General features: G+C 43.8%; 1 protein-coding gene across 1 annotated transcript in view; it reads left to right on the forward strand.

Moving 5' to 3' along the window:
* LOC128323230 (neural-cadherin-like) overlaps positions 1 to 19,904 on the forward strand; it is an 88,940-nt gene that overhangs the window by 55,186 nt on the left and 13,850 nt on the right. The window contains exons 17-25 of the mRNA XM_053245963.1: positions 5,422 to 5,705; positions 6,862 to 8,479; positions 11,996 to 12,089; positions 12,804 to 12,988; positions 13,702 to 13,934; positions 14,853 to 15,130; positions 15,735 to 15,949; positions 18,023 to 18,150; positions 19,060 to 19,187. Of these exons, the coding sequence (XP_053101938.1) occupies positions 5,422 to 5,705; positions 6,862 to 8,479; positions 11,996 to 12,089; positions 12,804 to 12,988; positions 13,702 to 13,934; positions 14,853 to 15,130; positions 15,735 to 15,949; positions 18,023 to 18,150; positions 19,060 to 19,187 (3,163 nt within the window). The remainder of the gene's footprint in view (positions 1 to 5,421; positions 5,706 to 6,861; positions 8,480 to 11,995; positions 12,090 to 12,803; positions 12,989 to 13,701; positions 13,935 to 14,852; positions 15,131 to 15,734; positions 15,950 to 18,022; positions 18,151 to 19,059; positions 19,188 to 19,904) is intronic.

The raw sequence follows: 19,904 nt of genomic DNA on the forward strand, positions 1-19,904 counted from the left end.
GTCTTAAGGATGCTATTATTAGACCACTTTTGAAGAAAGCTGCACTGGATCCCTCAGAGTTAGCTAATTACAGACCTGTTTCTAATCTTCCATGGTTGGGCAAGGTGATTGAGTGGGTGGTGGCCTCTCAGCTCTAGGCAGTTTTGGATGATGCAGATTATCTAAACCATTTCTAACTGCCTTTTGTGTGGGCTATGGGGGTTGAGATTGCCTTGTTTGACCTGATGGATGATCTCCAACTGGCTATCGAAAGAGGGAGTGTGACTCTGCTGGTTCTTTTGGATCTCTCTGCAGCTTTCGATACTCTCAGCCATGATGTCCTTCTGGACCACCTGAGGGAGGTGGGATTGGGTGGCACTGTTTTACAGTGGTTCCATTCTTAACCACTGATAGTGTCACGGAGTCTGTTGTTCTGCTAAGCGAGAACTGAAGTGTGGTCTTCCACAAGGCTCCATACTGTCTCCAATTCTCTTTGACATCTACATGAAACCGCTGGGAGAGATCATCAGGAGGTAATAATGGGCTGGATGAGGGATAACAAACTGAAGTTGAATCCAAATAAGATGGGGGTACTGAATGTGGAGGGGAAGGACCTGAGAGATGGTTTAGATCTGCCTGTTCTGCATGGGGTTACACTCCCATTGAAAGATCAGGTACGTAGCTTGGGAGTGTTCCAGGTCCCAAAGCTCTCCCTGGTTTCTTGGGTTGAGGCATTGGCCAGGAGCACTTTTTATCAGCTTCAGCTGATATGTCAGCTATGTCCATTTCTTGAGGTAAGTGACCTTAAAACAATGGTACATATGCTGGTAACCTCCAGGCTTGACTACTGTAATGCACTCTAGATGGGGCTGCCTTTGTATGTAGTCCGGAAACTACAATTGGTACAGAATGCAACAGCCAGATTGGGGTCTGGGACAACACGAAGGGACCACATAATACCGGTTTTAAAAGAACTGTGCTGGCTGCTGATACGTTTCTGGGTGAAATACAAAGTGCTGGTTATTAACTATAAAGCCCTTAATGGCTTGGGTCCAGGCTATTTAAGAGAGTGCCTCCTTTGTCATAAACCCTGCCACCTGTTACGATCTTCTGGAGAGATCTGGTTACGGTTGCCACCAACTCATTTGGCGACGCAGGACTGGGCTTTCTCTGTGGTTCCCCAGGGCTTTGGAATATGCACCCTGCTGAAATGAGAGCATCTCCTTCTCTGTTAGTTTTCAGGAAGACCCTCAAGACTCTCCTGTTCTCACAGGCTTTTAATTAGAATTAATAATTTGTTTTAATAACTGTTTTATGCTATTGTTTTTATCATCTGTATTTTAATCTATGTTGACTTGTAAATATTTTAAATTTTGTACACCACCTAGAGATGTACATATCAGGTGGTATAAAAATATGATAAATAAATAAAATCCTGCTACAATTGACCATGGTCCTTTGGGAGTGGTACATAGCTCACCACATCACCCCCCCCCCAAGTAGTGTACATCCAGGGTGCCGACAATATGCAGATGTCCTGAGTAGGTTACGAACCGAAACCCACTAACGGAAGCTAGAAGCCAGTTTGCTACTTCCTGTCTTTCTCAAATGGGGGAAAACCCAATCTACATCTTTGCTTCCACAGATAATACCCAGTGCCCACTCTTCTGCTCCAGAGCTGGGTGAGGACTCACCTTGATGGGCAGAGGCATATCTAGGGAAAATAGCGCCTAGGGCAAGCACTGAAATTGTGCCCCTGTCTAAGCATCTGACACCCATCTTTCAGATAACTTTACCATAATATCAGCTCAAAAATACAAGTCCAGACACTTTCAGGAGAAACAGGTTGTAAGCAACACACACATGCATACACACACACACACACACACACACACACACCCACGCATACACACACGCATACACACACACACACACACACACACACACACACACATGTGGCACATACCGTGTTTCCCCGAAAATAAGACAGTGTCTTATATTAATTTTAGCCCCCAAAAATGCACTAGGGCAATTAGCGGTACATCAGAAATTACTGCTAGGTCTTACTTTCGGGGTAGGTCTTACTTTTGGGGAAACAGGGTATGTGCCAGTCGCCTTCCCAAGGAAACGCAGCACAACTATGTGCTGGGCATGCCTCCATAGAGCTACGCAGTGAAAGCTCTCTTTAGCAAATGCTCTGCCACCTCAGCACACCTCACTACAGGTTGCTGCCTCCAAGAAATTCAGGGATGGGTTTTTTCTGTCCAAACAGTTTTTGCCTTAAAGGGAGATGGCTGCAATGGGAAATCCTAGGGGCCCCAAACAATCTGAAATTATCCAGCAGTTTACAATAGGCTTGGATCCAGCAGCCTGATCAGGAAGAAGGTGGAAGTTGCAGCTAGCCACAGAACAGCAAAACAGTGTGATATTTGAATCAGAAAAATGGTGTGTGTGTGTGGGGGGGGGAATAATTTATAACAATAATCTACCCTGCACTACCATCACCAATTTTCTGTCTCTGCCACACTGCAAAGGTTTGGTAAAAGGTTGCCCCTGCCCCATCCCCTCAAGTTCTGTTAGGCATGCAGAGGGGGAAAATATTACCAGCTAGAGCAAGCTGCCTTCCCTGCAAAGTAGCTACAGACTTAGAAAGGGGGAAGGAGCACCAAGGGAAAGGTGTTTGGCTCTGGAATGGCCAATGAAATAAATTAAAAAGAGACAAATTGCTTGACTTTATAACCAATCAGCCAGATTTCCGCTAACTCTGCTCGAGAAGCAATTTTGCCCTTGATTTAGTGTGCTTCCTAGGTCTAAAGGTCTAAACCAAATAAAGGTCTAGGTCTAAACAAAACAAAAAACCCAATTCTAATGCACACATATTCCATTTCCTATCTGTCGCTGTAACAGATACTAAGGTAGTAAGAGCATATGGCCTGTGATAGTGTGTATTGGATGGAGGACACCAGCCACTGTCATAGCATTACAACCCTTTCACAAGTGAGCTCTGCCATAAATGAACCAAGTAGGCACACAAATATGGTGTCTTGGATAAGTTACACCTCCCTTGTTCAATATGGAGGCAGGCAACAGGCAGACTGGACAGTAAATTTTATTTCTAGTTTATCAAATGCACTAGTCAACCAGAATCACAGCATGACTATTCAATGTGTCTTTTAAAAACAATTGTGTTCAAAGTAAAAGGGGAGTTGCTTTGTTTTTTTGTTTTTTTTAAGACATTCTAAAATATAACTTTTTTAGAAGGCAAGCAAACTTGAGCAAATCTACTTGGGATGCACAGGCAATAAAAACCCGAGATTTAGAACTCAGCTAAACTGAAGGGAATAATTTGTAGCATGTTAACGACTTATTTCAAAAGACAAGCCATTTATCAGTATGGTAAGACTGTACAACACAGGGATGGCAATACATTGCAAATGCAACATTTCTGGGTGTGAATTCTTACAACAGTTTTTTTTTTTAAAGCACCACACAAGTTAAAGGTAGTCACTTTCCAAGTTTAAAATCCCACAAACCTTATAATCAGATCGCTTGACAAATATGCAGATAAAGATAGAGCTCTGTATAGAGAATTAAACAGCATGCAATTGAATATTTCCATTTTATTCCTTGCTTCTCCCCCCACCCTTCAGTTTTGCCAGCTTACAAGGTATTAAACCAACATTGTCTTTTTAAGGGATGTTTGGTCCACGTACTTGTGTGCCATTTGTATCTGTTTTTTAAATGCTCGGGTCCAATGCCAACTTTGCATTCTTCTGACTCCCTAGATCAGGGGGAAAACTAGACTAGGGCCTCACAGAGGCCATTTGAGCATACACAGCGGCTATTTTGTTTTTGGCGGCCATTAAAAAAAAATATTTTAAAAGTGGCCACTGCACATGCTCAAATGGTTCCTGCGAGGTCCTAGGCCTTGCCAGGTCTCACAGAGGCCTTTTGAGCATGCATGGCGACCTCCAAAATCAGCCCAAGATGGGCTGCGGTGGTGATCTAAGAGGCTGGCGGGGGGAGGGAGAACCTTTGCAGACACCCCCCCATGGCCTTTAGGAAGCCCCCCAAAGGGGCTACAGGTTAAAAAAAAATTAAAAATTAAAAAACAATTTGTGAGTTGGGAGGGGGTGGGAAACAGCATGGCACTGGCAGGCCCCCCTCAAGTGATGGTGATGCATTTGCCATCTCTTGGACTGGCCTCTTCAATTACCTCTTTGCCACATTCCCTCTGCTCCTGAGAGAACTTCTCAAGATCCATCAGGAAGCCTTGGACTGCATCATCATTGCCTCATGGTGGCCCCATCGCCTGTGGTTTTTCACATTCCTTCACCTCTCAGAAGGCTCCCACATTCCTCTTCATTCCAGCCCCCATCTCCTTACAAAGTTAGGGGGACAGATTCTTCACCCAGATCCTCGCAGCTTCGCAGGTGTGGAGGATGCGGTGTTCTTCCCCACCAGGCTCCGAAGAATCCTAGAGGCAGCGTGGAAGCCCTCCACCTGGTCCTCCTATTCGCAGAAGTGGAAGCATTTCCAGACCTTTCTCTCCTCCAATAGCCTCTTGCACACTTCTATGATATCCAAGATCGTCTGCTCTTATTTACTTCATCTCAAGGAACAGGGACTCACTCTCTTCTCTTAAAGTACCATTTAGTGCCCATTGTGGCCTATATTCTCCCTCCTACCCCTTGTGGTTCAGGAACCCCACTGTCAAGCGATTCCTTGACAGGTGGTCATCTGTGCTCTTACTCTCCCTTCCTCCTCTTGTTCATTAGTGTGAGAGGTGGACTCAGAGACTGAGGAGGGAGAGGCTGGCACAGCTGCATAGGGGAGAGGGAGCAGAGTTCCCACTGGATTGTAACAAGCTTGGAATGTTACGAATTGGGGTCTTTGCGCAGGCACAAGCCCATAGATGTAAGAGCACAGATGACCATTAGAAGAACAAGAGTTACAGGTAAGCAACCTGTCATTATTTAAAAGGAAAGGAAGAAGAAATATGTCTTAGCCTATTTCATAATTTTTCAGCTAGGAAGTCAGGGGAAAAGAGAGAGTATATTTTTCTTATTTATTGTTGTCATCATGGATCCTGTATCGGGTTTGTATCAATTGTGCTAAGTTCATGCCTCTATTATTGTTATTGTTATTATCTATTAAATTTATTCCCCGCCCAAACTTACGTCTCTGGGCGGCTAGTATACTGTCACTAGATGCTTTGATATAATGTAATAGAAAGGAAAGTAATCTGGATTCACATTCAGAGTCTCACCATCCATGCATGGTCTTTTGGAAATATAGTAGATACACATGAACCTTCTACTTCTACCTTTCTGGATTCTTTGAGCATTCTGAAAGTAATGCTGGAGCTGGCCCTAGTGCCTGAAGAACTGAAATGTAGTGAGCAGGATAATGTGATGGCAACCATATTTGTTTTCTGTTTAGGATCTAATTCCAAGCTAAGATATCAGATTACATCAGGAAATGCACAAGGAGATTTTGATGTAGAACCCGAAGCGGGAACCATCTTGATTGCTCAGAGTCTAGACTATGAACAAGAGCAACATTATGAGCTTCAGTTGGTAGCCTCTGATGGGAAATGGGAGAACCACACTCTTGTTGTCATCAATGTCATCAATAAGAATGATGAAGCACCTGTCTTCTCTCAGAACGAATACCACAGCAGTGTCTTGGAGGAGCTTGTTGATCTGCCTATAATTGTATTACAGGTAAATAACCATTTGTTTTAATTAATCTTATATCTTACTTTTCTGCAGTCAACCCACTGAAGTACACTTGACGTTTTCTATTTTATTCTCATTCTTGACCTTGTGAAGTAGGTTAGGCTGAGAGAAAGGGACGAGCAGATTTCCCTGATTTGGTGGCTGTTCTGTAAGTTTACTGAACTGATTTTCTTCTAATTTGACATAGAGAATTTCAAAAATTAATTCCAGAACTGGCACACATGTACTTCTGCTCAGCTTTCATTTCCTTATATCTATTCTTGTCATTTCCCCCTTTGCCTTACCAATGTGCATAAGCAGTCATTATTGAACATGACATAATGAGCACACAGAAGAATCAGAATTCCTTTTTGTGCTGTGTAATATTGGTACTGACAAGTGTATGTTCAATCGAGACAAGAATGAATGGAAGCAAGTTAAAGCTCTGGCACATGTCTCTACGATCCCTAGAAATCAAAACAGGCGAATGACGGATTCCTAAGACATTGATCCATTGTAGACTTCAGGCAAGACCTATAATTTGGAACTCTAAAACTTGAAAAGAAATTTGGATGGGAGATAATTTTGTGAGCAGTCCCTTCTGAGGGATAGTGTCGCTCCTATACTGAGTGAAAAAACTTCTCTAAAATAAGTGTGTTTTGTCAAGCCTTTTGCATTCTTCTTTTGACCTCATCTCTTTCAACATCATATGTTTATGGTTTCACCACCTCTACTAAGGCCACCTAATGGTGCAGCGGGGAAATGACTTGATTAGCAAGCCAGAGGTTGCTGGTTTGAATCCCTGCTGGTACCTATATCGGGCAGCAGCAATATAGGAAGATGCTGAAAGGCGTCATCTCATACTGCACAGGAGATGGCAATGGTAAACCCCTCCTGTATTCTACCAAAGACAACCACAGGGCTCTGTAGTCGCCAGGAGCCGGCACCGACTCAACAGCACACTTTATTATACCTCTATAACCAGGGCAGTTTTTCAAATAAAGTTCCTAATTCAGAGAATATGAATAATTGAATACTCTTTTACAGCATACCAATATTGCTAGGACTGTACTAGACTTCATAAAGATGGCAGATGATTGCAGTAAATGATCTTGATCTTCTTCTTTTTTACAGCTCTGACCATCTTTGCCCTTGTTTTCAGGTTTCCGCTACTGATCCGGATCAGGAAGCTGATCAGAGTGTCCTTCGCTACTCTTTGCATGGACAAGGAGCCCAAAGTGAGTTCACCATCAATGAATACACAGGGGATATCTTGGCAAATGAAAAGTTAGATCGAGAAAGACGATGTGTGTGGCGTTTCCTTGTTCTTGCTACAGATGAAGATGGTGAAGGTCTAACTGGCTTTGCAGATGTAATCATAGAAGTGACAGACGTGAATGATAATGCCCCTTTTTTCCTTTGTGCCTTGGATGGTTGCTTTATGGGGCAAATTCCTGAAGATTCCCCAGCTGAGTCCACTGTAATGGAGATGTCAGCAGTAGACCTTGATGACCCTAGAGCCGGGAAGAATGCAGTGCTGACCTACAGCATTATTCAGAACGTCCAAAATGAGATTAACCTCAACTTGTTCTCCATCAGTCCAGTGACTGGCACCATCTACACCATGTTAGGATCATTAGACAGAGAGAAAGAAGACAAGTACCTGGTAGTGGTTGAAGCAAAGGATGGAGGGGGTCTTACAGGAACAGGGACTGCCACTATTTTGGTCACTGACATAAATGACCATGCTCCAACCTTTACACAAAATATTTATACAGCCTTCGTCTCTGAGGATGCTAGTGTCAACACTGAGGTTGCTGAGGTGTCTGCAACTGATGGAGATGAAGGAGAGAATGCCATGGTGACTTTCAGCATCCTGGATGGAGACGATGATCGCAAATTCCTTATTGAGACAGACAAAGCAGATAAGCGTGGTGTCATTAGGCTGAGGAAACAGATAGATTTTGAAAAGCCTCATGAGAGGGTGTTTAACTTGACCGTGAAAGCTGAGGACCTTGATTTCTTCACCATAGCTCACTGTGTCATCTACGTGGAGGACTCCAATGACCATGCTCCCATGTTTTTTCCACAGTTCTATGAAGTGGCAGGTCTGCCTGAAGACGTTCCCCGTGGAACGAAAGTTGTCCAAGTTGTTGCTGTTGATTTAGATTCTGGGCTGAACGGAAGGTTCTCTTACTCTCTGCTGAACAAGTCAGACCCCAGTTGGCAATTCTCTGTGGCCAATGATGGCTGGGTCACAGTGGCTGGTTCGCTAGATTATGAGGCTGTGGCACAGTACCAGCTTGTGGTCATTGCTACGGATATGGGCCAGCCTGCATTGAGTGGCAGTGCCACTGTTCTTGTGGCTCTTCAGGATGTAAATGATAATGGGCCAGAATTTGATGCTCTGTACAACCCAGTTGTTTGGGAAAATACTCCTTCTCCTCAGATTGTGCAGATGAATGATACTTCGACGTTGTTATATGCCAAAGATAGGGACAGCCCAGTGAATGGGGCTCCTTTCTCCTTTCACTTACTGAGCGACTTTGGCAGTGTGACTTACTTCAACTTGCAGGACTTCAGCAATGGGAGTGCCATGCTGACTGCATTGCATACGTTTGACAGGGAGGTGCACAAAGTGTTCTATCTGCGGATTCTGATTGTTGATGGTGGGAACCCACCCATGAGCTCAACCAACACATTAACTGTTAATATTGGGGACCGTAACGACCATCCTCATGCAGCTGGCTTCATGGAGTGCCTCATTTACAGTTACAATGGTAAGCTGATGGTGATGGAGTTAGATGGCATACTTGAACTGATTGTGCCCAAGGCTGTATTCCCTGCTCTGTATTGCAGTCTCTACAGCTGACCAGACTCTTTTTTACAGCAACTTCCCTTTACCGCATTGAGACCATGGAATGTGTACAGATTATTACTTTTTACTCGGATAAAGACTTTGGATTTTTCTCTCCTTATAGCTCGCCCAGTCTAGAATCTTTTGCAACAGTTGTAAATTTTGATTGATTTGAGGGAGAGGGGAATAAAGATATAGAAAATTGGGTGGGTTTAATGTGTTCCTTAATGAACCATGGACATAGGATATACCAAGTTAGGGCATTGATCCACCTAGCTCAGCATTATCTACTCTGACAAGCAATTCACCATTACTCTGGTAGCTGCTCTGCGGGGTTTGAGGCAGGGACCTTTCCCATTCCTACCTGGAGATGCCAGGAATTGAACCTGGGACCTTCTGCATACAAAGCAGATAACCCTAGATATCGAGATAAGCCCTACCACTGAGTTCAGCCCCTTTTCTGTTTTCAGTCCCCCACCCAGCTCAGTTCTGGGGAACCCAGTTGTTTTTAATGAAAACATTAATGGTGGGTTGCTTGCCCACTTTTACCAGTCATTCCTGGCAATCACTGGGGAGTGTATTCATGTCAGGGAGATTTATGTGCAAGCATGGACTGGTATCTGGTACAAAATTCAGCATTCTATTTCTGCTTTCCACCCCTTTCTAAAATTCATTGTTTTAGAAGGAGAGGAGAGCTGGTCTTGTGGTAGCAAGCATGACTTGTTCCCTTAGCTAAGCAGGGTCCACCCTGGTTGCATATGAAAGGGAGAATAGAAGTGTGAGCACTGTAAGATATTAAGGCGTATCTAGGGAAAATAGCGCCTAGGGCAAGCATTGAAATTGTGCCCCCTGTCCAAACATCTGACACCCATTTTTCAGATAACTTTACCATAATATCAGCGGAAAAATACAAGTCTGAAGGTCACATACAAGTCACATATCTGAATATGTGTACAGTGACTTATATTATATATATATATTAAAAAAAATACCTGTAGCCCCTTTGGGGGGCTTCCTAAAGGCTGGGGGAGGGTCTGCAAAGGTTCCCCCTCCCCCCTGCTGGCCTCTAGGGCCTCACAGGGACCATTTAAGCATGTGCAGTTGCCATTTTTTTTTTAAAAAAAATTCTTCAAAAAATTGCAGCTGAAAACAAAATGGCCGCCACGAATGCTCAAATGGCCTCTGTGAGGCCTGGTATGGCCTAGGGCCTCACAGAGGCCATTTGAGCATGTGTGGTGGCCATTTTGTTTTCATCAGCCTTTAAAAAAAAATTAATTTTAAGAAATGGCGCCCCCCTTCAAGTGGCGCCCGGGGCACGTGCCCTGCCTGCCCCACCCTAGATACGCCCCTGAAGATATTCCCCTCAGGGGATGGAGCCGCTCTGGGAAGAGCAGAAGGTTCCAAGTTCCCTCTCTGGCATCTCCAAGTTAGGGCTGAGAGAGATTCCTGCCTACAAACTTGGAGAAGCCGCTGCCAGTTTGTGAAGACAATGCTGAGCTAGATAGACCAATGGTCTGATTCAGTATATGGCAGCTTCCTATGTTCCCATGTTTAAAGCCCTTGTTTCTGTAGATAGGTTTGAACATTTGTAGGCCGTGCATGTTGCAATCTTGGACTTGGATTTAAAGCTTCCATGCATGAGTAGAAATCACTTCTGCAAACACTAGAGGGAGGGGGTTGCCAGCTTCCTCCTGGCTGCAGCATATCATTTGCCCCGAAAAGCCACCCCAGAGTCCAGATGTGGCTTCCAGAGTGGCCTGCGAGCAGTGTGGGGAGCTTAAACCATTCAGAAAATTATCACATACATGCAGCACTCTGCATGAATTTGCTTTCTGGTTACTCACAAGAAATGTTGAGTCCTTGTCTCAGAAGCCAGGAGGCACTGAACACGGCATCAGTGATCAAGGGATGGCGCTTCTGTCTTCAGCAGAGTTCCACATCTCAACCCTATGATTATGATCCCTGTGGCCCTTATATCACCTGATGTCCCACCCTTCCCCAGTTCCTTTGCTGAGCAGTGCCATAGTCAGAAAAAAACCTGTATATTGGAAGCAGATGCCGCTCTGGGAAGAGCAGAAGGTTCCAAGTTCCCTCTCTGGCATCTCCAAGTTAGGGCTGAGAGAGATTCCTGCCTGCAACCTTGGAGAAGCCGCTGCCAGTTTGTGAAGACAATGCTGAGCTAGATAGACCAATGGTCTGATTCAGTGGTCTGCATAAGCATATGCAAATTTTGCTTGATTTTCATAGTTCATGCAGATAGCTAAATATGACTTTTCATGGTCTAGTCCTCTTAGCATTGAATTTGGATTTTGTAGGTATGGAGGACAGCATCCCAACTAATACTTCTACAAATGAAAGAAGTTTTGTTTGTGCAAAAGAGGAGGGGCAATTTCCATCAGTCTCTTCCATCAGCCCACAAATAGGCTCCTTCAGCTTCCTCAAATATGTCTTTGAGAGTAGGGGGCCCCTGAGGAGCAGATTTTGAGGACCATGGTACTACAGAGGGAAGGGTTGTTTTTTTCTTTTTTAGCAAAGATCGGCCATCTCCACTTTGCATGAACATGACTTCTTCCATTCATGCAAATACTAGTTGGGATCAGTGTTCCCTGTAAGAGCGATTCCCAGATGTTGACTACAATTCCCACAATCCCTAGCTGCAATGATGTTTGGCTGGGGAATATGGGAGTTGTAGTCAACAACATCTGGGAATCCCTCTTACAGGGAACACTGGTTGGTAGGGATGGGCCCGGACCAGTCCGGAGGCCATTGTAAAGGCCTCCGGATTGTCCGGTCCGGACTTGGGCGGTTCGGTTCGGGTGGAGGGGGTAGCTTTAAGAGCAGCGGGAGGGTTTACTTACCCTTCCCGCTGCTTTCCCGCTCTGGCGCCGTAGTTGCAAGAGTAATTGGGGCGGCAGGATATCTCCCTGCCGCCCCTTCCCCAATGTTACTGTAAAAAACTCCCAGTAGTCCTTTGTGCGCGCACACATTGTGCGCGCGCAAAGGACTACTGGGAGTTTTTTACAGTAACAGCGGGGAAGGGGCGGCAGGGAGATATCCTGCCGCCCCAATTACTCTTGCAACTACGGCGCCAGAGCAGAAAAGTGGCAGGAGGGGTAAGTAAACCCTCCCGCTGCTCTTAAAGCTACCCCCCACCCCAGTGCCGGACCGCAGTTGGCGGTTCCATGCACACCCCTACTGGTTGGGATGCTCCCCAGACTTTACACAGCCTGGACAGCAGGTGTCCCAGTTCATAGGTGTCAATTTGTCTTCTGTGATACAGTATCTTGGGTACCCTCAGGACCAGCAGCATGATATATTTGCAGAAGATTTGAAAAGCAAACATAACTTGACAATAAAATGATTACATGTATGTAAGTTGGTACGTATCTAAAATGTGTTCTCTTTTTTAAGGAAACATACTTTCTTCCCCTTCTTGTAGGTATCTTACCCACAACTGTACTGGGCCAGATTCATGCCCCAGATAATGATGACTGGGATCACAAGACATATCACTTTGAAGGGAAAGAACCTAGGTAAATTGCCATTTGATATTTCCGAAATTTTTGTATTGATGACATAGGTGAACATCAAAAATTGGTAAATGGTTTTAAAACAACTGTGGTATAAAAATCTTTCTTACTCTTCTTTTCTTTCCATCTCTGTCCTGTATGTGAGGCAGTAGCCCATTATAACAGGGAGGATTGCATTGCAGTGTTCATGTCTGCTGCCTTGATCTCAAAGTGTTATTTGCAACCCAGTTCCCTCATTTCCTGAAAATCAGATAATTGGAAGAGAAATCTGAGTTTTATTGCTAAAGGATTTAAGACTGCAACATAGACCTTAATTAGAGGTTTTACAGGGAACATATCAGTTGCAAGATAGCTTGTATAAATGCACAATTACTGGACTACCTGTGGTTGCCACCTTGCAATATAAATCATCAATGTTGACCCTTACACAACTGAAAACAGTACCATTAAAAATCGGGACCCATGCCTAGTTGAAGTTTTGGAGGTCTTGGCTGGTGTCATTCTCTTTAGGATAGACATCAAAAGGCAAGCGTATAAATATGAGTTTCAGCTATAAGGGTGAATAAACAACATGAGGTAAATTGAAATCAAAAGCAATGGGCAAACTTGGCAATATTTATTGCCAATTAAGCTGTATGCATAGACAGCAACAATGAGAATTTGTGTATTACCAAAGTTTGTTTGAATTATGCCATGGATTGTTTCTTCCTCACACAGGTATTTTATCCTCAATGACAATTCTGGCTTACTAAGTATAAAAGAAGGAACTCCTGCAGGAACTTATATTATAAAAGTAAAAGTTACAGATGGTATCTGGCCTGATGTGGTCTCTACTGTAAAGGTGGTTGTGAAGGAAATCAAAGAGGAAGCAGTTCACAATGCAGGGTCTATCCGGATAAGAGGTAAAAGACACCTGCTAAATAGCTGAGCAGTCAATGCCCCATGATCCATGGTTTCAAAGATTGCAGAGTCTGACAGGATCCATGGAGTGTAATTTCTTTCTGTAGGTGAAAGATTGACTAAGGTGACAAGGGTCCAAAAAATGGGTGACATCCAAATAGACCAGAAGACAGAGGACAACTGCTTGTGCAACTGTCTTCCTCAGCTGAGTTCTGGGACAGACAAGTCTTCATTATCTCAACAGGAGCAGAGGAGGATAGGGATCTGAACCGCTCAAGTTAATAATCTCACCATTACAATGGTGTTGTCCCACAGTAAACAGAACAGGAAATACAGGCTAGTGCAAAAGTCCAAATTGTTCTGCAACATGTGTGGGATCACTGCATAGAAAAGGCCCCCGAAAGCTATCTTCACAGTGTGCGTTGAAATCCCCACATAATGGGGTAGAATGACCTCAAAGCATTTCTAAAACCACTTGTCAGCATAGTCAGAAATTTTGTTGTGTAGAATAAATAAAGCTGCCTCAGAGAAGAAATCAGCAGAAAAGATTCCTCATTTCAAAAGCATGAATATTCAAAATTTCTGAATTAGGTAGTAGGTGTAGAATTGATTTTGCATGGACTTCTATTGTACTTCTAAAGCTGTTACCATAACCATATCCTGATGCGATTTTCCTAAGCACAAACCTATGGAAGAAAAAACACATCTTTTACAGATATCACTGCAGAGGATTTTATATATCAGTCATCCGAAAGTGAAAGTAAGTACAACCAAATGAAGAAGCTTTTTTCGGAAATCGTACCAGCCCAACTTGAAAATGTCCACATCTTCAGTGTCCTGAATAGTCCAGGAGAAATGCAAGGAGTAGATGTGTGGTTTGCAGTTCATGGGTCACCATACTACAGAGCAGAGAAACTGAATGGCAATGTTGCTGTGTCCAAAACACGGGTATGCAGTTTTAATAACATGTTTTCTATACGAAATAGCCATTCGGAGTAACATTTTTAATGTGTATGTTTTAAAAAGGATTTTGGATGGAATCCTCATTGACTTGACTTTGTTGTAGCCCTTTGTCCTTGTTTTGAAAGTCTATGTTTTAGATCTTTCCAAAAAGTATGGCTTTGCATGGGGAATGCTCTGCAGATTGCATTTCCCCCAGCAAGTTTTCATGGATATACTGTAGGTACACTATCAATCACTAAATTGAAGTCCTGGGGAACTAGGATTCTTACTAGGGATGTGCACAAAACTAATTTTGCTTGTTCGGCTCGAATCCTACCCGGCCCGGTTTTGGGCCTGTTTGAACCAGCACCAGTTCAAGTTTCAACCGAGCTGGTTCGATCAGCTTGGAGCTTTACTGGTAAAGGGGAATCCGGGTTTTTTTGGGTGGTTTCCAAAAAATCATTTTGGAATAATAATTTTCAGAATCATCTTCAACCTTATATAATTTTTCTCATTGTTATAACTTGTGACTGTTCACTTTTTATATAATAAAATGTTTTTAGATAAATGACTGTTCAGCTTATTAACACTTATATTCATTCAAGATCTGAGACAATTGCAACAGAGAGAAAAAAGCACTAGTAGTATTGCATATTGAAGTGGTTGATAGCCTGACTATATTTACTAGAGGAAGTGCTAGTGAAATTGAGTCATCCTTTAGAGTAACTCCTGAGTATTAATACTGAGAAAAATTAGTCTCGGTATAGAGAAAATTAGTTTCTCAAAAATTAATATTGAGAAAAATGTCAGTCAGCATCTGTAGTTTTCAGCCTGATGTTTTCTAGCCTAGATGCTTTGTTGTTATTTAGTTCCTTTTTAAATTAATATTTAAAAGCAGACACTAAAGCTAGATCTAATCCACAGTTGGAAACCATCTTGAATATCAGCATCACCCAAGTTGGAATAGACGAGTGTGTGACTGCAAACTGCTCTCATGGTACTGGATGCATGAGCAAAAATGAATTCAGTCCTCTTCCCACAATCACTTCTTCTGGAAGTGTTTTGCTGGCCTCTGTTACAGTGTTGAGCAGTGCCCAATGTATCTGTGAAGCTCGAGAGAGAAAGCACCACTCCTGTTCCTCCTATCGGATAAATCCATGTTTTAATGGTGGTACCTGTATAGATACGGACCTGGGTTACAGGTTAGTGATTTTTCTCTCTTTAAAAAGGTATACCTCACTTTTGTAATTGAACTTGCAACATGGCATACAAAAATGCAGATTTCAGTCTCTGGTGCATATCTCCCAAGCAGAAAAAGAGAGAAAGGAGTGGTGTAATACTTAGTGATTTGCAGGCATTATCGCAGTAATCCTTTAAAAAAAAAACCCTGCAAGGTAGGGTCAGTATCAGTGTTCTCTCTAAGTTTTTCATCTGTGTGTGGAGGAAGTTTTTTTTCCCTGAGCAGCAGTATCAAAGCAGTGTGTGTGCATGTGCATTCAGAGTGGGGCCTTCCTGATTCAACCTGAGCGGGATCTAAAATTAACTGAGCGGACATCAAAAATCGTGTGACCGCATGCATGCCTTAGAGGGAACACTGGTCAGTATTATTATCCTCATATTGTAATGATTGTTTGCCTAAAGCCTCTTTGCCTGATTAGCAATACTTGTTAGAAGTAACAATTTTTCTTTTTAGAAACTAGAAACAACCTCCATTGCAGAGATTGTATGTGTGTGGGGGTAGCAGTGTGCATGTTCAGGTGTAGTATAAGAGAGACTCAGACATAATTCTTCCATTTATTTTTACAGCTGCAAGTGCCCTATGGCTTTCCATGGGCCCGAATGCCAGCAGACCCAACGCACCTTCAGAGGACATGGGTATGCCTGGTTCCCACCCATCAAACCTTGCTTTCAGAGCCGTATCTCCTTGGATTTCATCACCGAAGTGGCCGATGGCCTTCTGTTTTACAATGGGCCACTAGCACGCGGGAAACCTGGGGAAGTGGAGGATTTTATTGCACTAGGTTAAATCTTTTATGCTCCTTTTTCTATTGCATGCATTATTTGTTTGTTTTTGGAATTCATATACCGCTTTCCAGGCAAACTTCCCGAAGTGGTTTACAAAAAAGCTTGACTAAAGAACACCACAGCAAGCCACATGTTTAGATCTTTACAAGGTTGTGCCTCTTAGGCTCACTTCTTCCTTGTCTCCTCTCTTCGGAGCAAAATGGCCCCTGGTTGCTCTGTGATGGCAATTGGGAGAGGGAGGGAGGAAAGGGTCATCCTGGACTCTTGTTTCCGGGCTCTTTTTTGTCAAACTTATGCTTAAAAGATGCATACAGGGTCTCTTGTTGAAAAGGAGACTCTCAAGACTCAGCAGCCACCATCCAGGCTTCTGTAAAACTCTGTAATGTGACTTGTAGGGCTTTTGACTGTGCTGCCCCTTTTAAGTTGATAGAAGGTGCCTCTGGCCACTGCCTCAACCTGGGGCACCAGAGAGAAGGGATGTGTCTGGAACCGTTCTGGAGGCAGCGGGGATGTCCCCATCACATGTACACGGCAGACGAGCGTGCCCAGCACTTCTGGCCACTTCCAGCCAATGAGGGCAAATGGGGAGGCAGGGAGGTACACTGCTGCCCCAAGGGGCTTTGATCCAACAGAGCGCCAGCAGGAGAAATGCGGTGGGAAGGGTAAGTGCACCCTCCCCCGCACTTAAGGGAACACCCCTGCCACCTCCAAAAGCCTAAATGGCCCCGGTGGCCAAAATGTTTTGGAGGCCTCTATAATGGCCTCCAAAATGTTTCGGGCTCAAGCTTACCAGAGAGAGGTTTGGATCCAGAAGCACCCCCAGACTGCGTACCTATTCCTTCTGGGGAAGTGTGACTCCATCCAGAACAGGCAGGTCAAAATCATTTCCCGAGTTCCGGCCTCACAAAATAAGTACCTTCATCTTATTTGGATTAAGCTTCAGTTTGTTATCCCTCATCCAGTCCATCACTGTCTCCAGGTATGCATTTACGGTGGTTATGCCTTCTTCTAATGATGTTGACATGGAGAAATAGATTTGGGTGTCATCAGCATATTGATAACATCCTGCACCAAATCACCTCATGATCTCTCCCAGTGGTTTAATATAGAATTTAAACAGCATTGGAGATAATATGGAGCCCTGAGGGACACCATACAAAAGTTCAGATTTTGAAGAACAACAGTCTCCAAGTGACACCATCTGGAACCTGCCTGAAAGGTAGGAGTGGAACTACTGCAAAGCAAACCTGCCTGAGAGGTAGGAGTGGAACTACCACAAAGAAGTGCCTCCCACCCCAAACCCCTCAGACGCTCCAGAAGGATGCTATGATCAATAGTATCGAAAGCTGCTGAGAGGTCCAAAAGGACCAACAAGCTCACACTCCCTCTGTCAATTCCCGGTTGAAGATAATCCATCAGGCTGACCATGGCAGTCTCCACCCCATAGCCTGCCCGAAAGCCCATCTGAACTGGGTCTAGATAATCAGTTTCCCCCTAGTCTTAGGGACACCAGTCTTGGTGGGACACCAGCCTGGAACTAGGAGGCCACCACCCTCTAAATCCCCTTGCCCAACCACAGAAGGTTGGAGATAGGTTTATAGTTGCCTACAGTTGTCACGTGTTGCTCTAGTGTTTACTGTTACTTAAGCTGCCTCACTTCCCCAGGTAATGGGGAGCTCAAATAATTGTTGCTTGGGATGGTAGGAATTGTAGTTCAGCAACATCTGGAGGACCACAGGTCGGGTACCCCTACTGCAGGAGTTTGTAGTGCACCTTGGATTCTGATTAGCCTTGGAAGCAGAGTCCCTGTAGACGGTCTTTGTGATATTTGGTTTTATTTACACAAATAGACAGTTTGAGCATTGGATGAAGTTGTAAATATATCTTTCTCGGTCAAAGTAACCCTGTTTATACTGGATGTTAAGAAAAGTTATGAAACTGATGGCAGCTGTTAGCATGCACCTCTCCTTAAATCTAAGTGTTCAAAGGGGAGGAAATAGCAGTTTTAGTTGAATCAAGGAGGAGAACCATACAATATATGTTATTTTATGTTTTGTTTTATTAAACAGAACTCTCAGAGGGTGTTCCATCACTAACTTTAAGCCACGGCTCAGGGGTGCTGTTCTTGCAACTGTCTCAGAAAGTCAATGTAGCTGATCGTCGTTGGCATAACATACAAATAATGAACAATGGAAAGGCAAGTGTTGAATGTAATTTCTGCTCCCTCCATTGCTCTAAGCATTTGGTTTTGGCATCCAGTCACCCGTTCAAGAGACTTCATCTAAGCCTTGTATGTTACCTTTCCTGGCATTGGATGGCCAACCTGAGGCTCTCCAGCCGTTGTTGGACTATAAGTCCCATCATCCCCAATTGTAATTTCTTGCTGCTGGGAATGATGGGGGCTATAGTCCAACAGCCTCAGGTTGACCACCTGTGCCCTATATAGAAGGCACTTAAGTGCAGAAATTAAGATCCAAACTAGATGAGATGGTGGGTGATCTGTAACTAGATACCATGAAGAAACCTGTGCTTAACAGCTACATAAGAACATCATAAGAGCATTGCTGGATCAGACCCTAGGCCTATCTGGTCTAACATCTGTTTCCCACAGTAGCCATCCAGATGCTTTTGGGAAGCCCACAAGCAGGAGATGAAGGCATTTCCCCTTCCTGCTGTTGCTCCCCTGGAACTGGTATATGGTGGGTGGAGGGATTTGAAAATGGCATGGAGGTAAGTGTTTAACCCCTTCAGTGCCAGCCCTCACCTAATTTATCCTGGAGGCCTCAGTTGCTTGTAAACTTGAAGAAACCTGCAGGAGATCTGATTATTAATCTATATTATCTTGTCTAGTTTGTCGTAAGGAGACACATAAATATAACATTATTTGAGTGGCTGGACCACTGTGGAAGCACACGCATCACACTCTGTTCGAATGAACAGTTTTCTCCTCTCCTGGATCCACTTGTGGCTTCAGGTTTTGCTGCAAGTTTGCAGAAGAAGCTGGCTGTGCTCAGCAGTGATTGGCTGGCTCTTGTGCGTTATGGATCCTTCTCTCCCCCCCACCCCTGGGTTTGGCCAAACAACATAAATATGTTTTTCTCTTTAGAAAGTACAGCTGATCCTGGACCACTGTGTGAATGTCTCCATTAGGGATGAGGATGGTGCCCTGGAGGAAGCGTCAAAGATGGATTCATCTGCCTGTAAAGTTTCTTCTGAAACTCCAGGAAACAAGAGGTAAAAACTAGGACTGCAAGTTTAAATTATTATTATTCTACACAAACGGCTTTGAGAACTTTCCGTTGGAAAGTGGTATATAAGTAGTAGCAGTTATCAGTAGAGTAAAGTTTTAGTTGATTGATCGGTTGATGAAGGCCAGTTTTTTTTAAAAAAATGTGGGCTGCAAGTTCAATAAGTAAGTAAATTTTATTTGCTTGGCCATAAGTCACTTGAGTAAAGGTCACACTTGTTTATTTAAGCATGTATTTGACTCTAACAGTGGTCTGGTGCAGACATCTTACTGCCTGATTGTAAAACCTTACAGGATCGCACTTTTCTCCCCTCCCTCCTTAGGTTCACACACTCTTACTCTATACTTTTCCAAGTTAGCATTGCCTGTGTTTACACCTGAATTGGTGCAGTCCTCGAGTTATATCTTAAGTGCTTGTAGACTCCAAGGAAGATAATCTTCTTATTTCCAGGGGAAGCACGTTCCACAACCCAGGGGTGACAACTGAGAAGGCCCCATCCCAGGTCACCACCAGATGAACTGGTGGCACCCGAAGATGGACCCCTCCTGATTATCTTAATGAGCGGTGGGGATCTTGTAGAAAAAGGTGCTCTCTCAGGTAACCTGGGCCTAAGCCATTCAAGGCTTTAAGGGTAATAACCAGCACTTTGTACTTTGCCCAGAAACGTATTGGCACCCATTGCAACTGTGGCATAATGTGGTCT

This window comes from Hemicordylus capensis, chromosome 4, assembly GCF_027244095.1.
Source record: "Hemicordylus capensis ecotype Gifberg chromosome 4, rHemCap1.1.pri, whole genome shotgun sequence".
Lineage (NCBI taxonomy): Eukaryota > Metazoa > Chordata > Lepidosauria > Squamata > Cordylidae > Hemicordylus > Hemicordylus capensis.